Source organism: Trichechus manatus, unplaced genomic scaffold (genome assembly GCF_000243295.1).
Source record: "Trichechus manatus latirostris isolate Lorelei unplaced genomic scaffold, TriManLat1.0 scaffold00008, whole genome shotgun sequence".
NCBI classification, from domain to species: domain Eukaryota; kingdom Metazoa; phylum Chordata; class Mammalia; order Sirenia; family Trichechidae; genus Trichechus; species Trichechus manatus.
This window is the reverse complement of record NW_004443944.1, coordinates 32,908,215-32,932,347: the sequence shown is the minus strand read 5'-3', so window position 1 is coordinate 32,932,347 and position 24,133 is coordinate 32,908,215. Positions and strand designations below refer to the sequence as shown.

Below are 24,133 nucleotides of genomic sequence, written 5' to 3'. Positions count from 1 at the left end.
CTGCAGCCAGAGAAATCTCCCCTCCTATCAGGAGCTGTACTGGAGAGCAGAAAATGAAGCTTAGTCATGTTGGGTTCCAGCATGGACCTGGTCCAGGAGAAGGACTAAGAATATTAGCTGAGCAAACAAATGGGTTCATTAATCTTTGCAATGGTGATTCGGGGTTTTCTGGTGTCCTGGGCCCCACAGCAGGCCAGCCCGTCAGGTTCCAGCTTACTGACAGGTTCCAATCCCAGGCAACAGGGCAGCGGGCACAACCATCATAATGTTCGAATCATAATCTAGCATAGGCTGGCTTCTATTGGCCAAAAAAAACCCATTGCTGTTGAGTCGATTCCAAGTTATAGTGACCCTACAGGACAGAGTAAAGCTGCCCATAGGGTTTCCAAGGAGCGGCTAGAGGATTCGAACTACTGACCTTTTGGATAGCAGTTGAATGCTTAACCACTGCACTACCAGGGCTTCTCTATAGGCCCAGGAAGGCTTTTTAAAAATTATTATTGTCACCTACAGCCAGTAAATTACGAAGTTTCAAAGAGACTGGTCGTCGTAGGGAATTAGGAGGCAAAATGACTGGCACTCCTGGTCATGCTGCATTTAGAAGTCCATCGTGATGAAGTGCATTTAGGCAATGTGCCACCCAGAAGATGACGTACCAGTCTGGGACAGGGACTGGGCATCTCCACGGGGCACCTCCTCCAACTTGCTGAGCACTTGACAGTAGCTTACCATCTCTCCCTTTTCCCTGAGAGCCAGCCCCTTCCTTGTTTTTCAAAGGATGAGAGCCTCATAATGACCACACAACCATTTAGCCCCACAGTTGCAAAGGGGAGGGGAGCAATCGGGTGGGATCCAAGAGATCTGGTCCTAGTTCCAAACCTATTGTTAGCCTATAGGTGGCCTTTGGGGGTTCACTGTCCCATCACTACTGCAGCAAGAGTCCAGCTGGCTTACTGGCCAGCGAAGTAAACTGAGAAAGGCATAAATACCCACAATTGCTTAAGCAGGTTACTCCCCAATTGTTGTTAGATGCTGTCGAGTCAGTTCCAACTCATAGCAACCCTATGTACAACAGAACGAAACACTGCACAGTCCTGTGCTATACTCACAATTGTTGTTATGCTTGAGCCCATTGTTGCAGCCACTGTGTCAATCCATCTTGTTAAGGGTCTTCCTCTTTCGCTGACCCTCTACTAAGCATGATGTCTTTCTCCAGGGACTGGTCCCTACTGATAACATATCCCAAGTATGTGAGATATAGTCTTGCCATCCTTGCTTTTAAGGAGCATTCTGGCTGTACTTCTTCTGAGACAAATTAGTTCTTTCTTTTGGAAGTCCATGGTATATTCAGTATTCTTCGCCAATACCATAATTCAAAGGTGTTAATTCTTCTTCGGTCTTCCTTACACATTGTCCAACTTTCGCATGCATATGAGGCAACTGAAAACACCATGGCTGGGGTCAGGCACACCTTAGGCACAACTCCCAAATTGGGATGAGTTAATTCTTTTCTTCAGTGGGCAATAAGCATCTTTTATCATCAATGATGATTTAGAGTATGGACTAGAAATGTTTCTAAACTCCCTGTGTTGATATTTTTGTATTAAGGAATTTATGCAAATGGGAAATATGATACATACTTTAAATACTTATAATGTTTAAGAGAATTTTGAGTATTCTAACAATTATTCTTGTAGTAGTAATTACAAATGTGGATTTTAATAACAAATTTAGACTTGTGATTTAAGATGAAATCTTACTAAGTTTGTATTGACATTTAAAATAACAAGACTCAACATATTATAAGGTCAGTTTATTACATTTATAAGAATTGCATGAGGACTTTGTTAGAAAATTGTGATAATGGTTAAATTTATAAATGCACTTTCAAATGTTCAAAGGAATTTAATTAACTTACTTTATTAATAGGACTGTCAGTTATCTAGTGCTGCTGTAATAAATATACCACAAATGGATGGCTTTAACAAACAAATTTATTTTCTCACAGTTTAGGAGGCTAGAAGTCCAAATTCAGGATGCCAGCTCTAGTGGAAGGCTTTCTCCCTCTGTTAGCTCTGGGAGAAGGTCCTTACAAGTCTTTTCAACTTCTGTTTCTTGGTTCCTTGGAGATCTCATGTGGCGTTGCATCTATCGTCCCCCATCTGTGCTTCCTTGCTTCCTTGCTTGTTCAATCTGTTCTTTTTATATCTCAAAAGAGATTGATTTAAGACACGCTCTACACTAAGATTGCTTAATTAACATAACATAGAAAACCCATTCCCAAATGGGATTATAACCACAGGTATAGGGGTTAGGATTTACACTATATATTTTTTGGGAGACACAGTTCAATCCATAACTAGAACCAAATAAGTGATTGCTAAAATTTACTATATTTCCAAGTAGAATTATAAAATATATTGAAATTTAAAGTTTAAGAAAGAACTAGGTTTGGGGATTTATAACTTAAATTTTAGGTTTTTAAATATAGATTGAGGAGTCCCTGGGTCGTACAAACGGTTAAGCAGTTAAGTGATTGACTACTAGCTAAAAGGTTGGTAGTTCGAACCCATCCAGAAACGCCTCGGAAACAGGTCTGGTGATCTGGGGTCACTATGAGTCACAATCGACTAGACAGCAACTAACAACAACAATATGGATTTACTGTCAGTAATTTGTAAAATTTTAATTGTTGTAAAGTGTATATAACAAAATGTTTGCTAGTTTAGCCATTTTTAAGTGTACAATTCAGTGACGTTAATTACATTCACCAGGTTGTGCAACCATCACCACTATTCGTTTCCCAAAGGTTTTCATCACCCCAAACAGAAACTCAATATCCCTTAAGCAGTAACTCCCCAGTTTCCCCTTGCCCAACCCCTAGTAACACTAATTAACCTTGGTCTCTGTTCATTTGGCTATTCTAAATATTTCATATATGTGGGATCATACAATATTTGTCCTTTTGCATCTGACTTATTTCACTCAGCATTATGTTTTCAAAGTTCATTCATATGGCAACATGTATCAGAACTTCCTTTCTGATGGCTGAATAATATTCCATCCTAAGGATATACTATATTTTGTTTCTCCATTCATCTGTTGATAGACATTTAGATTGTTTTTATCTTTTGGCTATTGTAAATAGTGCTGCAGTGAATACTGGTGTACAAGTGTAAATATTAGTTTTCAAAATTGAATTAACTTCAGAGTAATATTTTCTGCTCATGGGCCACCTTTTAAAAAACCTTTCAAAACCCCGGACCTTTGAAAAAAAAAAATAGAATGTAGTGGTGGAGCGTGGAATCTTGACAGGATGGATGTGAAACCAGGAGGGGCCAGTAGTAACGGGCTCCATGGGCTGGAGGTCTCAGTAGAATAAATTGTTGTGGAAGTCAACGAGCAACCAAGAGCATAATAATTTAAGATTAAGGGCCTAGCACTGGAGATTTGGAAGGTAGGGCAGTTTCTGACCACAACAATATCAGAGATATGACCGACTGGAGAGAAAGGAGGGTCATTTGAGATGAGGTCAAGGACTTGATAAACCAGAGTTCTATTTTAAATGGGTGGTCACTGCTTTGCACAACACAAGAGGGAGGCCAATCGTCTTTGCGAATGGCACCTTTTGACATTGTGCAGTACACAATCTGCGAAGCTCTATGTGAGGGTCCTTCTAAACCCTGAAGTCGCCAAGTATGATGACAGGAGTAGGTGTGGAGAGGTGAGACAGGAGGTACAATCCTTGATAAGCCAAAATAATAGCTCACAATTATGAAGTATTTACAGTATGTTATACTATATACATACAGCGGAAACCCTGGTGGCATAGTTGTTAAGAGCTATGGGTGCTAACAAAAAAAGGTCGGCAGTTCGAATCCACCAGGCACTCCGTGGAAACTCTATGGGGCAGTTCTACTGTCCCATAGAGTCTGAGTTGGAATCAACTCTACCGCAGTGGGTTTGGTGTCTTTTTTTAAAAACGAAACCCTGGCAGCTAGTGGTTAAGAGTTCGGCTGCTAACCAAAACGTCAGCAATTCGAAACCACCAGGCGCTTCTTGGAAACCCTACGGGGCGGTTCTACTCTTGTCTATAGGGTCGCTATGAGTCGGAATCACTACACGGCAACGGTTTTTTTTTTTTTTTTGGGGGGGGGGGTGGCCCGAGGGGAGCCCTGGTGGCGCAGTGATTAAGACCTACAGCGAGCTACAGCTGCTAACCAAAACGACGGCAGTTCGAATCTACCAGCCGCTCACTGGAAACTATGAGGCAGTTCTACTCTGTCCGATAGGGTTTCGCTAAGAGTCGGAATCTACTCGACCGCAACGGGTTTTATAGTATATTATGTCCTAACTTTCCCAGTAACCCTGTAAATTCAATACTGTTATTACCATCGGCCCCATCTTACAGATAAGAAAAGTAAAACAAATCACAAAATCTGGCCCTGAACACACTAAGGGCCCCACGCTCTGTACTTCACACCGACCTAAATTTCCGGACCGCGCTCCCTATTCTTCCTAGCGTTTAGGGAGCGTGCGTGCTTATCCCGGTCAGCACGGTCCACCCCTGCGTAGGGCAGGGTCACGTGCCGGCGCAGGGGCGGAGCCCGCGCGGGAACGCCTGTGCGCCTGCGCACCGGTGGCCGACGGAGCCAAACCTACCCTGGCGGAGCGGGCTCGGGGACCCGCCGCGTCTCCTCACGGCTCCGTCACCAGCCGGGGCTCGGGCCCGGGCCCGGGCCCCCGGGGCATGGCCCTCCAGAGTGCTCAGGGCGACGGTCCCACCTCCAGCCGCTGGGCCGGCAGTGCGGAGAAGGCAGGTACGGAAGGCGGCCGGGGTATCGAGGAGCGGCCTGCGGTAACGACCTGAGGGTCAGGGGCGGCCGGCGGGGCCAGCGACAGCTGTCAGAGGAGTGGGCCCGAGGCTGAGACGGTGTCGGAGGAGGCAGGGATCAGGAGGGCGGGAGAGTTAAAGGCTGAAGGGTCTGAGGGGAAGAGGGCCTGGAATTGGGGGATTAGGCGGAGGCTGAAGCGGCTAGAGGAGCCCTGGTGGCAGAATCGCGTCCCCAGTGGGAAGGGCGGGGCGGGGGCCCTACGACCCTGTTTCGTTACATTTGGGGAGAAGCGGAATCGGGTCTCCCTGAGAGCTGAGACCAGGCCTCACCCCCTGGCCTGGGACTGTCTGGCCACGTCCACAGACTCCTGGTGACGTCTCGATCTCTATCAGGCAAATTTCCCAAACTTCATTCATCTATCGGCTTCTTGATCTACGTAGTGTCCGTGCGCCCCCTATTTTTAAAATTAAGATATATTTCAGTACTATAAAATTCACCCTGTATTAAAGTGTACAATTCAGTGATTGTTAGTACCTTCACAAGGCTGTGCAACCATCGTCAGTAGTCATTACCTCATTCCAGAACATTTTCATCACCCCCAAAAAGAAACTCGGTACCCATTAGCAGTCACTCCCCATTCCCCAGTCCCCCAGCCTCTGGCAACCACTAATCCACTTTCTGTCTCTATCATTTGCACCCATTTTAATGTTTACTTAATTCTGTAAAAAGCATTTCTCTCTTTTTTTCTTACTTACTTTTATCCTAAATAATTTTCATGAAGTCATGGTTTCGTAGTGCACTATATTTTTGAATATGTCTTACACATCATAAATACATGACAATTAAAATTATGAATGTTCATCCTGTATCAACTCGAATAATCTTTTTAACTTTCCCACTTTCTGGGTCCTTTGGTAAGTAGTGCCCGTAATAGAACCCACCACCTTTTAATGAAGCACCTGGTATCATATCTGGGCTTATTTTCTGTTACCCCTTTTTCTCCTGTTTTGATACTGGATAGAAGTGGAGCTGACTCCTCGTATGACTTCTCTGAGCCCTCTAGCATCATAACCCTTTGCTGGGTTTTGTGTGACATCTGGCCTCATAGCATAATAGTGCCCAAGAGGCACAGATCTTGTGACCTGTTGCAGTGCAGCTGTGCCTGGTCCTTCTAGGTTGCAAGACTTTACCCCTAGTTCCTTTAATTTTGCTCCTCTGAACAAATAGAAAGAATTTGGATATGAGGTGTTTAAAAAAACAAAGTAGTTTTTTTAAAATCAGAGAGTTCTTGGCAAAGTTACTAGAAGCACTCCTTTGTAGAGTTTATGATGTGATTGATTTGGAATAATTTTTCTCCATTGTTGGGGTTAAACAGTCTTTCTTGATGTATGCTTATCTTTATGTTTCAGATAGTTAATGAATCTGACAATTTGGGCACTGTTTTGTAGAAACTGATTGTTGTTAGCTGCTGTTGAGTTGGCTCCAACTCAGGGCGACCCCATGTACAACAAAATTAAAACGTAGCCTGGTCCTGTGCTATCTTCAGGATCGTTGGTATGCTCAAGTCTGTTGTTGTAGCCACTGTGTATTTTGAGTGCCTTCCAGCTTAGGGGGCTCGTCTTCGAGCACTCTACTGAACAATATTCTGTTGTGATCCATAGGATTTTCACTGTCTGATTTTCAGAAGTAGATCACCAGGCCTTTCTTCCTAATCTGGCTTAGTCTGGAAGCTCCACTGAAACCTATCGACCAAGGGTGACCCTGCTGGTATTTGAAATACTAGTGACATAGCTCCCAGCATCACAGCAATATGTAAGCTACCACAGTATGAAAAATTGACAGATAGGTGGTAGAGCAACTAATTAGATCCTACAAAAATAGAGACTTTTTTTTTCTTTTTTTTTTTTAATAGGAACCTTACCCAGGATAAGGGTAAGGTTTTCCTCTCCCACTGTCTTTCTCTGGTACAGATAGGAAGTTCAAGCATAAATTTTTAAGTTAATTTCCAGCGTCAGCATCAGGAGTTCAAGGGGGTGGGATAGGGGGTGTCTGTCTGGGGGAGTTGCTTGCTCGCTGTCTGACTGGCTCTTTCATTGTTTTAAGGCTAGCATTGCTTAGTTTGAGTTTAGCTTCTGTTTAAAACTGTAAAGCTTTCTTAAAATGCACGTTTAAACCAAATAATCAGTATGGAATTTTGTACTCTCACGTAACTTTCCATTATTAAGTGTGTAGATAATTTACCTGCTGTAAGTCACTAATTTTTTTTTGGTGATATGGAGAAACTTCTAGAGGAAGCATAGCTAGTGATCATCTTTACTCATTGTTTTTCCCTGGTATATTAAGTTCCCCAAGCCAGATGCTTTTGAAGATACCTGTTGCTCTGAGAAGGCAGAAATCTTTCCTTTGGTTATGTAGCCAGAGCTGTGGGAAATTTGAGTTGGTAACTGAGGCCCAGCCATCTTTATCTGAACTGTTAAGAACTGCTGCTTCAATGTCCATTATTAAAGTGATCATTTTAATTGAGACCAGGCGAAAGTAGTGCCTATATCATGTCTTTTTCCTTTGTTGAATGAATTACTTTTTTATTCATCAGGGTATTTAAAGCTGAACCTTATATTTTACAATCAACTGTGGGACAGTCATTTAATTCAGTCATTGTTATGATATCCAAAGTCTCTACTATAAAGGAATTTGGAAGGAATCAACTTTGGATTATACAGTACCAAAACCCGTTGCCATCGAGTTGATTCTGACTCTTAGTGGCTCTGTAGGACAGAGTAGAACTGCCCCATAGGGTTTCCAAGGAGCGGCTGGTAGATTCAAACACTTAACCACTGCACCACCAGGGCTCCATATACAGTACAGTTCTCTAGGAAGTGGGCAATAAAGAAACCGGAGAAGAAAGGGTTCAGGGGGATTTGAATTACCTATGTACTACCTACAGATGGAATGTGGGATAAAAACATCCCAAGCCCAGATACAGTAGTCCCAAGTCCAGAAATTGTGTCCCTACCCAAAATCCATCTATAAAGCTTATTTTAAAATAAAATAGATAGTAGGCATTAATTTTTATCTTTTCCTGAGCATCCCAAGTATAGTTCTATGATTTTCTGAGACGAAGAGCATATATGTAAGTTAGTTGTTCGGTTGATACTCTGCTAACTTTCTCCCTTAAGTGTAGTCTAATAGTTGACCTTCTCACTCTGTAATTTATACATCTCTAGTTCACCGGAGTTTTCTGTTTACGCCTCCCTTTTTATGTCACATTGAAAGCCTACACATTAGATGCAGTAAAATACTTGTGGGGTGGAATGGGGGATTGGTGTTCATGTAGGAGTGCCTTCCTTATTGTTGTTAATGTTTAATCACCGGAATGCTGGGTCAAGGAAGATGATATTGCGGGCTTGAACGGACAGCAGCTAAAATCCACATTTGAGCAGCATCCTACTCTCTGGGAAGTACCAGTAGCTTTAGAAAGAGGCCAAAGAATCTACAAGTCTATTTAGAGTTCTGCAGTGAGCATATTCTTAGCGGTAGTATGGGGGAAATAATGTCATTTACTATAGGCCACAGTTTTCCAGAGGAGCAATAGCTATGGTAAATCATTTCTTCTATTCAGCACATATTTATTGAATGCCCACAGAATGCCAAAATGAGAAGACAGTAGTAATTTTTGAAATGCAGGGTTAAAAATAGAAATAGAACAGAGTCTTAAGAGAAATAAGTATTGAGCTGTGGTTTTGGCTCAGAATTAGTTAACATTATGGCAGATTATTTGCCAAGACCTAATGGAAATCCAGCTGATTGCAAACAGTGTTCTTCTCCCCGAGATACAAGCAACAGCTTCACTTCCCCCAGATTCACTGTGACATGGCTGAGTAGCTCACTCGGAAAGGCAGATATAATGTCTAAACAAATTGAGGGAAAAATTCCATACCCTTAGCAAATAGGCTAACAAAATTTTAAAATGTCAGCTTACATCAAGCAGTATTCAGTATTAAAATTTTAAGTTCTCAATTTGTGATGTGTAGAAAATACAAGGGTAATCTAAAAAAAGCATTCATAAATATCTGGTAGATTTTTGCTGTTAGAAATTAATTCAGTTCTTGCTCATATTTTGTCTCAGCCTGTTACAAAAAATGTCTTTCCTGTTTCCTGAGCATCTGTAACCCTTCTTTGAAAACATACAGCCTGCTCCTCTTAAGGATGGCCGTAAAGGCGGAAGTAAAATCCCTCCCTGGCCTCCCCTCATTTAACTGTAATCTTTCCAGTCTCCCCCTCCCTTTAGCTGACACTAGCCTCACAGAATTTGTGTGTTTCCTGGACGTGGTGTTTCTTTCATGTGACAAGAGCTTTCCACATAATCTTTCCTCTGGCTGGAATGTTCTCCCCTTAACACACTCATTTCCATGTGGCTATGTTTTCTTTAAGAAAGTACCAGAATATATTCTCAGTTAATCCTTTCCTGATTACCTCAGTAGTCATTCTTTCCTCTGGACTTTGATAATCCTTCATGATCCTGTTATGTATAATAATTGTTTGTGTCCCTCCTGACTGTGTGTTTTTCAGGGACTGGGGATAAGTCATATTCATCTTTGTATCCCCAGTATAGTATTTAATATCCGTAGACACTCATTAAATGATGTACTAATGAATGGATGGATGGACTGATGGACAGGTGGATGGATAGATGGATGGACACAACTTAGCCAAGGGCTTGAAGCACTTTGTAAACAAACATTTGACTAGTTAGGTGCTATGCTGACAGAGGGAATTGGCACTTGATCTTTCATGATTTCTAGGTAGAGTAACCATTTAATTTAGCATTCAGACTGGGACACTTTTGAGACTGTAGGGGTTGGGAGGGGTTTACTGTGAGCAATTATGCCAGGACTATAAGCACAAATCAGGATTCTGTCAGACTGGAACAAATGGTCACCCTACTAGGTTATCAGAGAAAAACAGCAACAGTCTAGCCAGGAGGACAGGTTTACCTGGGTGAAAAGCACCTGTGTAAGTTATTTTCCTGTCTGCACTTCCAGTTGCGTGTGACTCCAAACAGTTGGTGCCTCTGTTTATATGTCACAGTTCTCATAGGTAGGAACCAGGGCTATTAGTGCCAACTTTCGTTTGTGTTAGTAACGTGCAGCTTCATCATGGAAACGCTTTGTGGACTGTTGCCTCAGAATAGAAATAGCATTGCTGAGGAAAGCTGCTTAGTGTCTCTTTGGAAGCCTAACCTACCTTCCAGCATTATTTTCCACTTCAACTTTAGTGCGTTGCGCCTCATGTATGCTACATAAATATTTTTGAGTCTTTGTACTGTCAAATGAAAGGGTATTGTGTTTCCTGTTTGCAACCCTTTCTTCAGCTTTCTGCCCCTCCTCCGAGTCTAAGTCCTCCTCTTCCTTTTTGAGGTGCACTCTTCTGAGGTTAGCCTGACCTACAGCAAACCCTTTGAGCTGTTGGCATTTATTGTCTGCACACCTTTTTGGTATTGTAATGCACTGCCTTGTGACATTTGTTTGTGTTGTTTGACTTTTCTTGTGTTTATGTCTTGTTTTCTCAATAGTGCAGGCTACCAGGAAGAATCTAAATACAGGCATCATCCATTTAATGAAAGTAAGCCATTCCTAAAATTAGATATTCTGCATGAAAACTAATCAAGAGCCTGTTACCCATTATTTTAAGTGGAAAGATCGTAACATGAACACATCAACCACAAACCCCTAACCAATTTCCTAAAAGGTAATTTAAACACAGTAAACTGCCTGCATAAATAACAGACTGTCATATAAGCTTGTAAAACGCTTAAAACATTACTCCCTGATCACTAGTAATCAATACAGTTGTTAAGAAGCAGTTACTTTATGTGCAGTATCATGGCCTTTTTTACCACCAGCCACACTGGAGACCTGTGTACCCTTTGACACCTCTGCTTTTCAGAATATCTCTCTGTGATTCTGACGTTTCATCACTTGTATTGGCATGTAACTGGAGACTTTTTCTATGTGTGGTTTTGTTAAAAATGTAGTATTAAGTTTTGGTGACATGTACATATTTTATATATAAACAATAGTGAAAAATTAATTGTATTAAGAGGTATATTTGCTTTGTGAAGTTTAAATATTAAAAAGGGAAAGGCATTCTATTAGGAAAGCACTAACTGCTGAATGTGCCTGAATTTACTGAACATTTATTATAATTGTAACTCTTTGCCTGTTACTTATACAGTATATCCCTAGTGTTTTGCACATTGTATGCTAATTAAATATCTGTAGATTGATTTTAAAAATCTGTTTTGTTTCAGAGAGGACAACTAAACCAAACCCACTGCTGTCGGTTGATTCCAACTCATGGCAATCCTATGTGTGGCAGAGTAGAACTGTGTTCCATAGGGTTTTCAGTGGCTGAATTTTTGGAAGTAGATCACCAAGGCTTTCTTGTGAGGTGTCTCTGGATATACTTGAATCTCCAACCTTTCAGTTAGCAGCTGAACACATTAACCATTTGCGCCACCCAGAGACCTAGAGTTAGTGCTAGTTAGTGCCCATTTAGAGACGTCCGTATTTTTTTTAAAGGGCACAAAGGTATATTAAAGCTTTGATGTATTTTGCCACCCACATTCATTCAAAGAATATATTTTTGCACCTATTATGTGTTAAACATTGCTTGGGGCGCTAGAAATATGATGAAAATTTTAAATAATGTTCCTGCTAACTAGTTACTATTCTAGTCATCCTTCTTTTTCCCTGGGTCTCGTGTTGTTGTAATGTATGTCTGAAATAATTTCTCTCACAACTAATATGTTGGAGATTTTTTTCTATGAAGATGTTATGAACTATTCTGTAATAATCTATGTCAAACAACAATTGACATAATTATTAATTTATATTAAATTATAAAATAAATTATTAATAAATAAGTAAAAAATATTTATTACTTCTTATATTATCTTGTTAATTTCATCCATTCTTTGCATTTTATTTGGAAGCCCTGATTTGACTCTGGCAGTCCCTGGGTGGTAAAAACAGTTAACATGCTCAGCTGCTAACTGAAAGGTTGGAGGTTTGAGTCTATCCAGAGGTGCCTTGGAAGAAAAGCCTGACAGTCTGCTTCAGAAAAATCAGTCACTGAAAACTCTAGGGAGCACAGTTCTACTCTGACACATATGAGGTTGCCATGAGTCAGCATCAGCTCAACAAAAACTGGTAATAATTTGGTTCTAATATACATTTAAAGAAGTCCTGGTGGTGCAACATTTAAGTGCTTGTCTGCTAACCGAAAGGTTGACAGTTAAAACCCACCTAATGACGCCAAGGAGGAAAAGACCTGACAATCTCCTCTCATAAAGATTACAGCCTAAACCCATGTGTGTTAGAATAGAATTGTGCTTCAAAGGGTTTTCAATGGCTAATTTTCAGGAAGTATCATTAGTCATTAAAACCAACCTGTGGCTGTCGAGTCAATTCTGACTCATAGCAACCGCATAGTGCAGAGTAGAACTGCCCCATAGAGTTTCCAAGGAGCACCTGGTGGATTCGAACTGCTGACCTTTTGGTTAGCTGCAGTAGTGCTTAACCACTGTGCCACCAAGGTTTCTTCATTAGTCATTAGGGAAATGCTAATCAAAACCACAGTGAGATACCACCTCACACCCACTAGGTTGGTTGGTATTATCAGAAAAATGGAAACTAACAATTTTTGGCAAGAATATGGAGAAATTGGAACCTTCATCCATTGCTAGTAGGAATGTAAAAGGGTGTAACCACTGTGGAAAACAGTTTGGCAATTCCTCAAAAAGTTAAACATAGAATTACCATATGACCCAGCAATTCCACTCCTAGGTATATTTTCAAAAGATGTGAAAGTAGGATTCAAACAAATAACGTGTACACCAGTGTTCACAATAGCCAAAAGGTGGAAATAACCCAAGTGTCCATCAGCAGATGGATGGATAAACAAAATGTGGCATATACATACAATGGATTAACATTCACCCATAAAGAGAAATGAAATTCTGATACACGTTATGACGTAGATAAACCTTGAAAACATTATTCTGGACAAAATAAGTCACACAAAAGGATAAATACTGTATGATCCAACTTACATGAAATATTTAGAAAAGGCAAATGCAGAGAGACAAAAGTTTATTAGTGGTCACGAGGGGCTGGTAAGTTACCAGGGGGAGATGAAGAATTATTGGTTAAGGAGCATTGAGTTTGTTTGGAGTGATGTAATTTTTTGGAAATGGATAGTGGTGATGTTGGCACAACATGGTGAATATAATTAATGTTGCTGAATTGTACCCTTAAAAATGTTAAATGTTTATAGTGGCAAACTTTTTGTTATGTATATTTTACCACAATAATTTTTTTATTTTTTAAAGGAAAAAAAAAAAGAATACAGCCTAGAAAACCCTATGGGGCAGTTCTACTCTGTCTCATGACATTGCAAGGAGTCAAAATTGACTCAGTGGCACCTAAAAGAGACAATAATACACCTTTTACATGGTGGAGAAGCACATATCAAAAACTGATTTGAATTTCTGGACATTTCAAATTATACATGTCTAATATTGACTGCAGTCAAGCAGAGAGTGTAAGTAGGAATAGTAAATAGGATTAAAAGTAGAGGGATACATAATTGGGCTTTTTTTCCCCTCTGATAGTCAAAGACTATGAATTGTAGATTTTCCACCTATAAACCTTGCCTTCTTCCTACTTCGGAGAGATGTTATGAGATTCAGCAAGTAATGATCAGAAGTGTTTGAGATTGCTCTTAGTGAATAAACAAACAATAATAACAGGAATTTGGGGTCACATAATTATCTGCCAGCCCCTACCTTCTCGCACCCTATTTCATCAATCCAATATAAATTACATTATTCTTTGGAGGAAAAGCTTGGTTGCCTATATTTATTATACTAATACAATGTCCTTTTTCTTAGATAATGAGAATCAGGATAGCTTTTTTGTTTCCAAGTCAGTCCATTTAAATTGTGTTGATTTATCACCTATTTTAGAAAATTAAAGGATTTTAGTGTTTATTTAGCTTTAAATATGGTTCAGTTTATTGATGGGACATTCATAGGAGTCTAACACTTGTAGTAAGTATTGATGAGACGTACTGTATTTTTTCGCAGATAATGCACCCATATAAATGTGCCCACACATATAACATGCACACAGCTCACTTACGAAAATAGCAGCAGGGCGGCTGCACAGTTGGCAAAAGATGCATAACGCGCATTACGTACATAAAATAAGGTAGTGCTTACAAAATGTCTAGATGCTCCTCCCTCATTTTCCAGCCTTTCTGGCAGTTAGGTTGGTATCATGTGACTGGGTTCTACCCAATGGAGATAGTAGAAAAATGTCCTGACAGGAGGATGTCAACTCTGAGTCTCAGAGAGGTGAAGTAACCTGCCAAGGTTATATAACAGATGAGTGGCAGAGCCAGAATTTTACCAAGATCTGTTTGATTTTAATACATCCTTTTTTTTTTTTTACTGCATCTTTCTATTTTAAAAAATGTAATTATCTCTGATCTGTGCCTCTGATCTTTGGTTCAGACCTACAGAAAAAGGTCATCTTTTTAAAATAGGCTGTTTAAAATCTATTTTATAATAAGGTTTCTCTTTCTGTCTCTGGTGAGGTTCAGTGAACTGATCCTGAAATTAATAGTGCATCTGGCTATGGGACTGTATGCAAGCAGGTGATTGCAGAGCTGTCTGTCTGAAAGGAGACACCTCTGCATACCTCAAACCGAATAAAGAGATTGAGCCCTAAGCAGAAAATGTGCACATGCTGAGTCTGTGCCTAATCCCTTTACTCCCTCTGTTTTGCAGACTTTAATGGCAAGAGGAAAAAGAAAGTGGCAGAAATACACCAGGCTCTGAACAGTGACCCCATCGATGTGGCTGCCCTTAGACGCATGGCTATCAGTGAAGGAGGGCTCCTGAGTGATGAGATCCGGCGAAAAGTGTGGCCCAAGCTCCTCAACATCAACACCAGTGACCCGCCGCCTCTATCAGGTAATGGTGGGGCACTGTGAAGGAAGCTGGTCTAAGGGGCGGGGAGAAAAGCATTCCAGGATCTTTGATTTTGATGCTCATTTCAAACCATAAGCAGATGAGTAAACCTAAAGCATTTTAGAGTATGCTTGGGCCCACTCTGAAAAAAAGGTCAAACTGATAAGTAAAGTTTTATTCAAAAATGGAATGGACTTTTATCAAGGATTAAAGTATTGACTAGGTAGGGGAATTTATTAAAAATACCTATTCCATCCAGAAGTAAAAAGACAGCAGTCCCACTCCTAGGTATATACCCTAAAGAAATAAGAGCTGTGACACGAATAGACATATGCACACCCATGTTCATTGCAGCATTATTCCAAAAGGTGGGAACAACCTAAATGCCCATCAACAAATGAATGGATTAACAAACTGTGGTATGTACACATGATGGAGTACTGTGCAGTGATAAAGAATAATGACGGATCCACAAAACATCTCACAACATGGATGAATTTGGAGGACATTATGTTGAGTGAAATAAGTCAATCACAAAAGGACAAATATTTTATGAGTCTACTATTATAAAGTAACAACAATAGGTTTACACACAGAAAAAGAAGAAAAGAAACATTCTTTGATGGTTACCAGGGGAGTGGAAGGGAGAGAAAATTACCAAATAGAAGACACGTGTTAATATTGGTGAAGGGTAAGGCATTATACAGTATGGGAGAAGTCAGTACAACATGACCAAAGCAAAGGAAGACTGCGAGGAACATAAGAATAAAGGGCAACTACAGTAATTACTGTAGCATAGACAATCCTGCAACAATAGTATTAACAAACAATAATTTATGAATGGATAGTTAGGTAGATAGATGTGCCAAGAGATGTGGGAGGGTGTAAAGGAGGACACCCACTGGCAGATACAGGTTTGGTGGTGGATATTTCTACATATATGACTGTAGGTGCTCATAAATTAATATAGACAACAGAGCACAAAAGGGGTTCAGTCAGGGAAACCTCTTAGACATAACCAGACACCTTGTGGGATGAAGTTCCTAGGCTGGAAGGCAAAGGACCATAGACTCAGGGGACATCTATGTCAATTGGCACAACATAGCTCATAAAGACAGTGTTCTGCATCCTACTTTGGTGAGTTGCATCTGGGGCCTTAAAAGTTTGTGAGTGGACGTATAAGATACAACTGTTGGTCTCTTCCTGTCTGGAGCAAAGGAGAGTGAAGAAAAGCAAAGACTCAAGGGAGCAGTTAGTCCATAGGACTAATGGACCACATGAACCACGGCCTACATGACCCCAAGACAAGAAGAACTAGATGGTGCCCAGCTACCACTACCTGGCTGCTCTGACTGGGATCACAACAGAGGGTCCTGGATAGAGTGGGAGAAAAATTGTAGAAGAAAAAATCAAATCCACAAAAAAGACCAGACAGATACTGGAGGAACCCCTGAGACTATGGCCCTAAGACACTTTTGTGAGGAATGAAGCCATTCCCAGAGACCACCTTCCAGCCAAACAATAGACAAGCCCATAAAATAAACAATAATACCTGAGAGGAACGTACCCCTTAGAACAGTCAATTATATGAGATCAAAAGGGCAGTATTTGCCCAAAAGCAAAGATGAGAAGGCAGGAAGGGGTAGAAAATCAGGACAAAAAGAAATGGAGAACCCAGAGCGGAAATGGGGAGAGTGCTGACACACTGTGGGTAATGAAACCGGTGTCATGGAACGCTTCATGTACAAACCGTCGAACGGGAATCTAATTTGCCGTGTAAACTTTCACCTAATGCACAATTTAAAAAAAGTAAAAAGAGAACCTACAGACGGGGAGAAGATTTTTGGCCACGACGTATCCGTCAAGAATCTAATCTCTAAAATTTATAGAAGACTTCAACACCTCAACAAGAAAAAGATTAACAGTCCAATTAAAAAATGAACAAAGGACATGAACAGCCACTTCACCAAAAAAGACATTCAGGCGGCTGACAAATATGAAGAGATGCTTGTGATCATTAGCCATTAAAGAGATGCAAGTCAAAACTACAATGAGATACTATCTCACCCTGGCAAGAATGGCACTGATTCAAAAATCTGAACAGCAAATGCTGGTGAAGCTGTGGGAAGATTGGAACTCTTATACACTGCTGGTGGGAATGTAAAATCATACAACCACTATACAAAATTATATGGCACTTCCCTAAAAAGCTAGAAATAGAAATACCATGTGATACAGCAATCCCACCCTTAGGTATATATCCTAGAGAAATAAGAGCCGTGACAAGAATAGACACATGCACACCTATGCTCATTGCAGCGTTATTCACAATAGCAAAAAGATGGAAACAACCTAAATGCCCTTCAGCAGATGAATGGATAAAAAAACTGTGGTACATACACAAAATGGAATACAATGCAATGATAAAGAATAATGACAAATCCACAAAACATCTCACAACATGGATGAACCTGAAGGACATAATGGTGAGTGAAATAAGTCAACAAATATTGTATGAGGCCACTATTATAAAATGTTAAAAAAAGATTTACATGCAGAAAGTAACACTCTTTGATGGTCACCACGGATGGGAATAGGGGGAACGGAAAACCACCAACTAGACACATGTTAACTCTGGTGAAGGGAAAGGCAATATGCAATATGGGGAAGTCAAGACAGCATGACCAAGGCAAAGAAAGACACTGAGAGGTATGCAAGAATAAAAGGCAATGACGCTGAATACTACAACATACACAGCTCTGCAACAACAGTAATAATAATTCACAAGTGGATACATAGACAGATATGTATGCTGAATAGGTATGGGAGGGCATATGGTAGCACACCCACGTACATACATATTAGTATGTGCTGCATGTGTAATCATACACACAATGGAGCACACAGGGAGCACAGTCAGGGAAACTTAGACATAACCAGACACTTCATGGGACTGAGTTGCTGGGCTTGAGGGCTGGGGACGATAGTCTCGATCAACTGGCATATCATAATCCATATAGACAATGTTCCGCATCCTACTTTGGTGAGTAGCATCTGGGGTCTTAGAAGTTGGCAAGTGGCCATCTAACTATTCGTCTCTTCCCATCTGGAACAAAAGAACAGTGAAGAAAACCAAAGACTAAAGAGAGCAGTTAGTCCAAAGGACTACTGGCCCACATGAACCACAGCCTCCACCAGCCTGACACCAGGAAAACTAGATGGTGCCTGGCTACTGCTACTTGCTGCTCTGACCAGAATCACAATAGAGGGTCCCAGACAGAGCAGGAGAAAAATTTAGAATAAAATCCAAATTCATAAAACAAGACCAGACTTACTGATCTAATAGAGACTATGGCCCTTAGTCACCCTTCTAACTTGGATCTGAAGCCACTCCTGGAGATCACCTTTCAGCCAAATAATAGACAGTCCTATAAAACAAACAATAACACCCATGAGGAAAGTGCTCCTTGGAACAATCAACTATATGAGATCCAAAAGGGCAGCATTTGCCCAAGAGCAAAGATAAGAAGGCAGGAAGGGGCAGGAAAACCAGATGAATGGAAATGGGGCACTCAGGGTGAAATGGGGAACTCGGTGTCAGCACACATTGCAGGAATTGCAACCAGTGTCACAGAACACTTTGTCTATAAATTATTGAGTGGGAAACTAATTTGCTCTGTAAACTTTCATGTACAATACAATTTGAAAAGAAAAAAACTAGTCCAGTTTAGATTCACTTGATTGGGGTAGGTTATAGGAATCTGTATTTTGGCAAGCACCCTACCTGATTCTGGTGCAGATGGGCAACATTTTGAGAAGCACTGGGCTAGGGAGAGAGAGAATACTGCTAAAGTTCTTTTAAAAAAAAAGTAATAACAAAATACCCTTTTTATTGGGGAATACTGAGACCCTTTTCAATTCTAAAATTCTGTAATTCTATGAAAAGGTTAATTTTCAAGGTCCATGTAGTAAAAGGAGTCCCTTGGAATACAGTGTGCAAATACAAAAGAAATGCTGCAGAACAATGAATCCCACTGTGTTGCTTATTCATTCAGCAAACGTTTATTGCATTCCTTGTATGGCAAAATGCCACGTGCTGAAGATTCATTCATTTGGCAAATAGTAATGGAGCTCCTGTTGTGTGCCAGGTACTGGAGATGATTAAAACAGGGCCTCTGTTACTAGAAGGCTCTGGTGTCATGGTGCAGCCGAGTAGGTGTTAAGTTGCCACTTGTTATTGTCTTGAGAACTGGCTGTCTCAGAGCAGTCAGCTTTTTGTTAGAAGAAAAAGGCATTGCCATATTCACACTCCAAAGCGTGAGATGTTCTTCTGTCAGAATCCAGATTTTTCATGTCTTTTTATAAGATGAAGTCTGTGTTGGGGAGTATTGCACAGGATTCTCTGGTAGCTTTTACTTGGATTGTGAGGGGAGTATACACTAGGTATGTAACAGCTAGAGACTATCTCCTTATTTTCATGCTGTATGGGGCTTATCAACCAAAAACAAATACTGTCTCCTATTTGCATTGTCTTAGTTTTATTATTGGGTCAAGAGAGGGAAAAGATTAGATTCTTTCTGTGAGTTTATCTTGATACTTCTTTTTGAATAGCTCAGTGCTCCCTAGACTCTACAGATGTTAGAGTTTTCTCAGTGGTGTGTGGTTTCCACATGCATGGTCTTATTTGATCCTTACAGTAACATGAGAGGTGCATATGGAAGGGAATGTGCTCATTTTACAGATGTGGACATTGAAATTCAGTTCCCCAGTATTGCACAGTGGCAGCCTACACTGGGTTTCTGTCTCCTGGATTCTCCTCTGCTGCTCTTTCCACCTCATTGTATTCTCTCCTAGACAGTTTGTGTTCCCTCCTCTTACAGTCATCATGACTTACATGAAACAGCACATGTCATATCCTACTTCAGGAAAAAGCTGAGATGGGTCTCCAGCCTTTGGTGTCATTCCAGAGTGCTTTGCTCCTGATCTGGCTGTCCAGACATTTCCACAGTAACAAGTTCCTTTTCCTCCAATAGGGAAGAACCTACGGCAGATGAGCAAGGACTATCAACAAGTGCTGCTGGACGTCAGGCGGTCTTTACGGCGGTTCCCTCCTGGTGAGAAGCTCTCCAGTCTTGCCATGCTCCAAGTGGGGGTTTCTGTCTCTCTTGTACTCCTTTCTTGTATTGGTTCTTGCCAACCCTAGGGAGTTGCCAGTGTGACCTAACATGCAGGCCCCTGCCTCCTTGGGACCTATAGCAGTCTTAATCTATGGAGTCATTCTTTGGTTGACCTGGTAACTTTCAGTCCTCAGCTGTGAAAGCCTGAGTCAAAAATAATTTCTCTTGGCCTAGAGGTGGTGAATGAGGAAAGAATGTTTTTGGTTTTTTTTTCTTCAGAACCACAGAAGGGACTTCGTGGGGATTGCAAGAGTCATCAGTCTGGCTTTAAAGAGCAGATTGGTATAGAACTGGGTACTAACAAGAATTATTAATGTCTTCAGTTGATTAGATTTATAAATAGAGATGTCTTGCATATACATATATCGAGCCCTTGGACTTGAAGGGAGACCAGTCCCTGCATGTTTACAGAGTCCATTCTTAAAATTGCCTCTCTCTTCCCAGAAAGAAGAGTGACCATTGTCTTCATTTTCCCAGTGAAGGAAACTGGGCGGCAGACCTCATGTTTATGACCTATTTCTCTTCCTCTGGTAACTCCACCTTTAGGACCATGAAGAGAGGAGAATTGCTAAAGGGAATAAGAGCCTCTAAACTTCCTGATTCACTCTTCTGAAACCATGCTGTGGCTCAGATTTCGTCTGTTCAAGGGCCCTCTTTCCTGCCTGTGTCCTTGCTCTCTAGAGATGCTCATGTGATTCCCATGTAGCCAGTAGTTTGCCAAGTTGCTTTTGATGAAAGCATATTCCTGTGGTCTGGTCCCCTTTTTCTGTCCTCCTGGTTGCGGATGAGACCACACAGGACAGATGCCCCCCATTTTTCTCCATAGGTAACCTGTTTTCCCTCTGAACCCTTTATTCCTCTTCTATTTATGTAACAGAGTCCCTGGGTGGTACAGATGGTTAACGTGCGCAACTGGTAACTGAAAGGTTGGAGGTTCGAGTCCACCCAGAGGCACCTTGGAAGAAAGGCCTGGCGATCTACTTCCAAAAAATCAGCCATTGAAAACCCTATGGAGGGAGGTGGGGCCGAGATGGTGGAGTAGTCAGATGCTTCCGTGGACCCTCTTATAACAAAGACCCGAAAAAGCAAGTGAATTGATTGTAAATGACAATTTAAGAGCCCTGAACATCTAAGGCAAAGTTGAGGAACCGGACTAAGTGGCACGGGGAGGGAGAGATGGTTTGGAAGCAGCGAGGAGTTACCAGACCTGACCCAGCGAGAGCCTGAGCCCTTCAGGCCTGCTCAGCTTGGGGGTGAGCAGTGTGGCAGGCAAGCAGCCGTGCTTGGGAGTCATATTCTGCCCCAGGAGAGACCCAAAGGCAGAGAGTCTACTCAGCCACCTAGAACAAGTGAGAAGCAGCCCTTGACTGGCAAAAGATAAGTAATTGTATTGAGCCTACCATGTGGATGAAAAACACCCCACTTAGGGAAAAACCTCTCTCCCATTGACCTCCCTGCTCCGTGCTCTGCCCTAGGTTCCGGACTGGCTTCAGCAATTGCTGAGTCCCCTGGGACGGAAGTAGGGTCCGTCACATGCCCTGAGCTGTTCTCTCGGGCTTGGAGAGTGAACAAAATAACAAATGAGTGGGGAAAAAAAAAAACAACTGCCAGCTTCCCTAAGCCAGGAACTCAGGGTGTGCACAGCTGCTTTGCCTAGGCATAGGCATAAGGAATCCATGGACTTTGAGTGCCTTTCCCCCTGCATAGACTTGTGTGAGCCCATCTCAGCAGCGCATGCTCTCATTACCACAGTACAACAGGGTATATACTGGAACTCTAACTTCAACTGTTTCAGCTGTGAAGTGGCAGGTTCTTGACATTTGACACTGCTCTGCCCTTTAAGCAGAGTCTTCATCTACCCACATCAGGGGCATGAGGACTGGTGGCTCCACCCACGCTACCTAGCCACCTGCATTCGGGGCCCATGAATAAGAGGTGCCCCCCAGTCCTTACAGCCAACAGCATTGGGTGCTCATAGTCCAGCTACAAAACCCATCCACCTGTGCGCTCTAGGGAACAGGGACTCTTCTTCCTGGACACTCGGGGGCGGCCGTCAGACCCCTGCCTTGCTCAGAGCGTGTCCCCCTGCTGCAGCCAGATGTCTGTGCCTACATGAATCACCCATGCCTGTCTAGGACTGTAGGTGAGAGCCTGCATCACACACTTGGTGGCTATCTACCTGGGCACCTGAGCTGAATCCATACAGGAGAAGTGAGCGGACTCCTGAGCTCACATACCTAGTAACAGATCTAACCACCTGGTGACAGGACATTAGAACTTCAAAAGTGCCAATAATCAAACTAGCTCACAGGAGCAGCCTATTTGGTCATATCAAAACAAACAAGCTAGGACACAGTAATCAAACATAAAGTAAATATAATAACTTATTGATGGCTCAGAGACAACAGTCAATATCAAATCACATAAAGAGGCAATCCATGATGGCTTCAGCAAGCTCACAAAATAAAGAATCTAGAAACTTTCCAGAGGAAGAAAATTTCTTGGAATTACTGGAGGCAGGATAAAAAAGATTAATATACAGAACTCTTTAAGAAATTAGGAAGGAAATTAAGCAAAATGCAGAACATGCAATAGAGGAAATTAAAAAGATAGGGAAGAGCACAATGACAAATTCAACAGGCTACAGGAATCCATAGAGAAACAGCAATCAGAAATCCAAAAGATTAACAATAAAATTTCAGAGTTAGATAACTCAATAGAAAGTCATAGGAGCAGAATTGAGGCAATGGAAGTCAGAATTAGATTGAAGGTAAAGCACCTGACATCAGCGTATTTGAGGAAAAATCAAAGGATTTAATAAAATGAAGAAACCCTGAGAATTCTGTGGGACTCTATCAAGAGGAATAACCTATGAGTGATTAGAGTACAAGAACAGGGAGGGGTAACAGAAAATACACACAGAATTGTTGAAGATTTTGTTCGCAGAAGACTTCCCTGATATCGTGAAAGATGAGAAGATACCTATCCAAGATGCTCATCAAACCCTACATAAGGTAGGTCCCAAAAGAAAGTCACCAAGACATATTATAATCAAACTTGCCAAAACCAAACATAAAGAGAGAATTTTAAGAGCGGCTAGGGATAAACAAAAAGTCATCTACAAAGGAGAGTCAATAAGAATAAGCTCGGACTACTCAGCAGAAACCACACAGGCAAGAAGGCAATGGGATGACATATATAAAGCCTTGAAGCAAAAAAATTGCCAGCCAAGAATTATATACCCAGCAACACTGTCTCTCAAATATGATGGTACAATTAGGCCATTTCCAGATAAACAGAAGCTTAGGGAATTTGCAAAAACCAAACCAAAAGTACGAGAAGTACTAAAGGGAGTCCTCTGGTTAGAAAATCAATAACATCAGATAAAAACCCGAGACTAGAACACAGGACAGAGCAACCAGATGTCAACCCAGATAGGGAAGTCACAAAAATAAACCAAAGCTAAAACACTGAAAATAGGGAAACAGATGTCAGTATGTAAAAGATGACAACATTAAAACAAAAAAGAGGGACTTAAAAAATGTAGACGTAGGTTTATCATATGGTGAGGAAGTCAAGGCAATATAAAGAAATAAAAAAACGGTAAAAACTTAGAAAAATAGGGGTAAATATTAAGATAACCACAAAGGAAACTGACAGTCCTACAAGTCAAAATAAAAAACTAGAAAAATATAGACTCAGCAAATAGAAAATCTGTAACAGTAAGAAAGATGAAAAGAAAACATAAAGAAAAATGACTCAGCACAGAAAATTAAGTGGAACAAAGACACTGTTAACAACACACAAAAAAAGATATCAGAATGACAGCACTAAAGTCATACCTGTTAATAATTACTCTGAATGTAAATGGACTAAATGCACCAATAAAGAGAGAGTGGCAGATTGGATAAAAAAAATATGATCCGTCTATATGCTGCCTACAAGAGACACACCTTAAAGACACAAAAACTCAAAGGATGGAAAAAATATATCAAGCCAACAACACTCAAAAAAGAGCAGGAGTGGCAATATTAATCTCTGACAAAATAGACTTTAAAGTAAAATCCACCACAAAGGATAAGGAA

General features: G+C 41.1%; 1 protein-coding gene across 1 annotated transcript in view; it reads left to right on the top strand.

Annotated features, from left to right (window-relative positions):
* The first annotated feature begins 4,659 nt into the window (after positions 1–4,659).
* TBC1D20 (TBC1 domain family member 20) overlaps positions 4,660–24,133 on the top strand; it is a 33,793-nt gene continuing 14,319 nt past the window's right edge. The window contains exons 1-3 of the mRNA XM_004370487.2: positions 4,660–4,820; positions 14,689–14,874; positions 19,905–19,985. Coding sequence (XP_004370544.1) covers positions 4,751–4,820; positions 14,689–14,874; positions 19,905–19,985 — 337 coding nt within the window. The 5' untranslated portion in view covers positions 4,660–4,750. The remainder of the gene's footprint in view (positions 4,821–14,688; positions 14,875–19,904; positions 19,986–24,133) is intronic.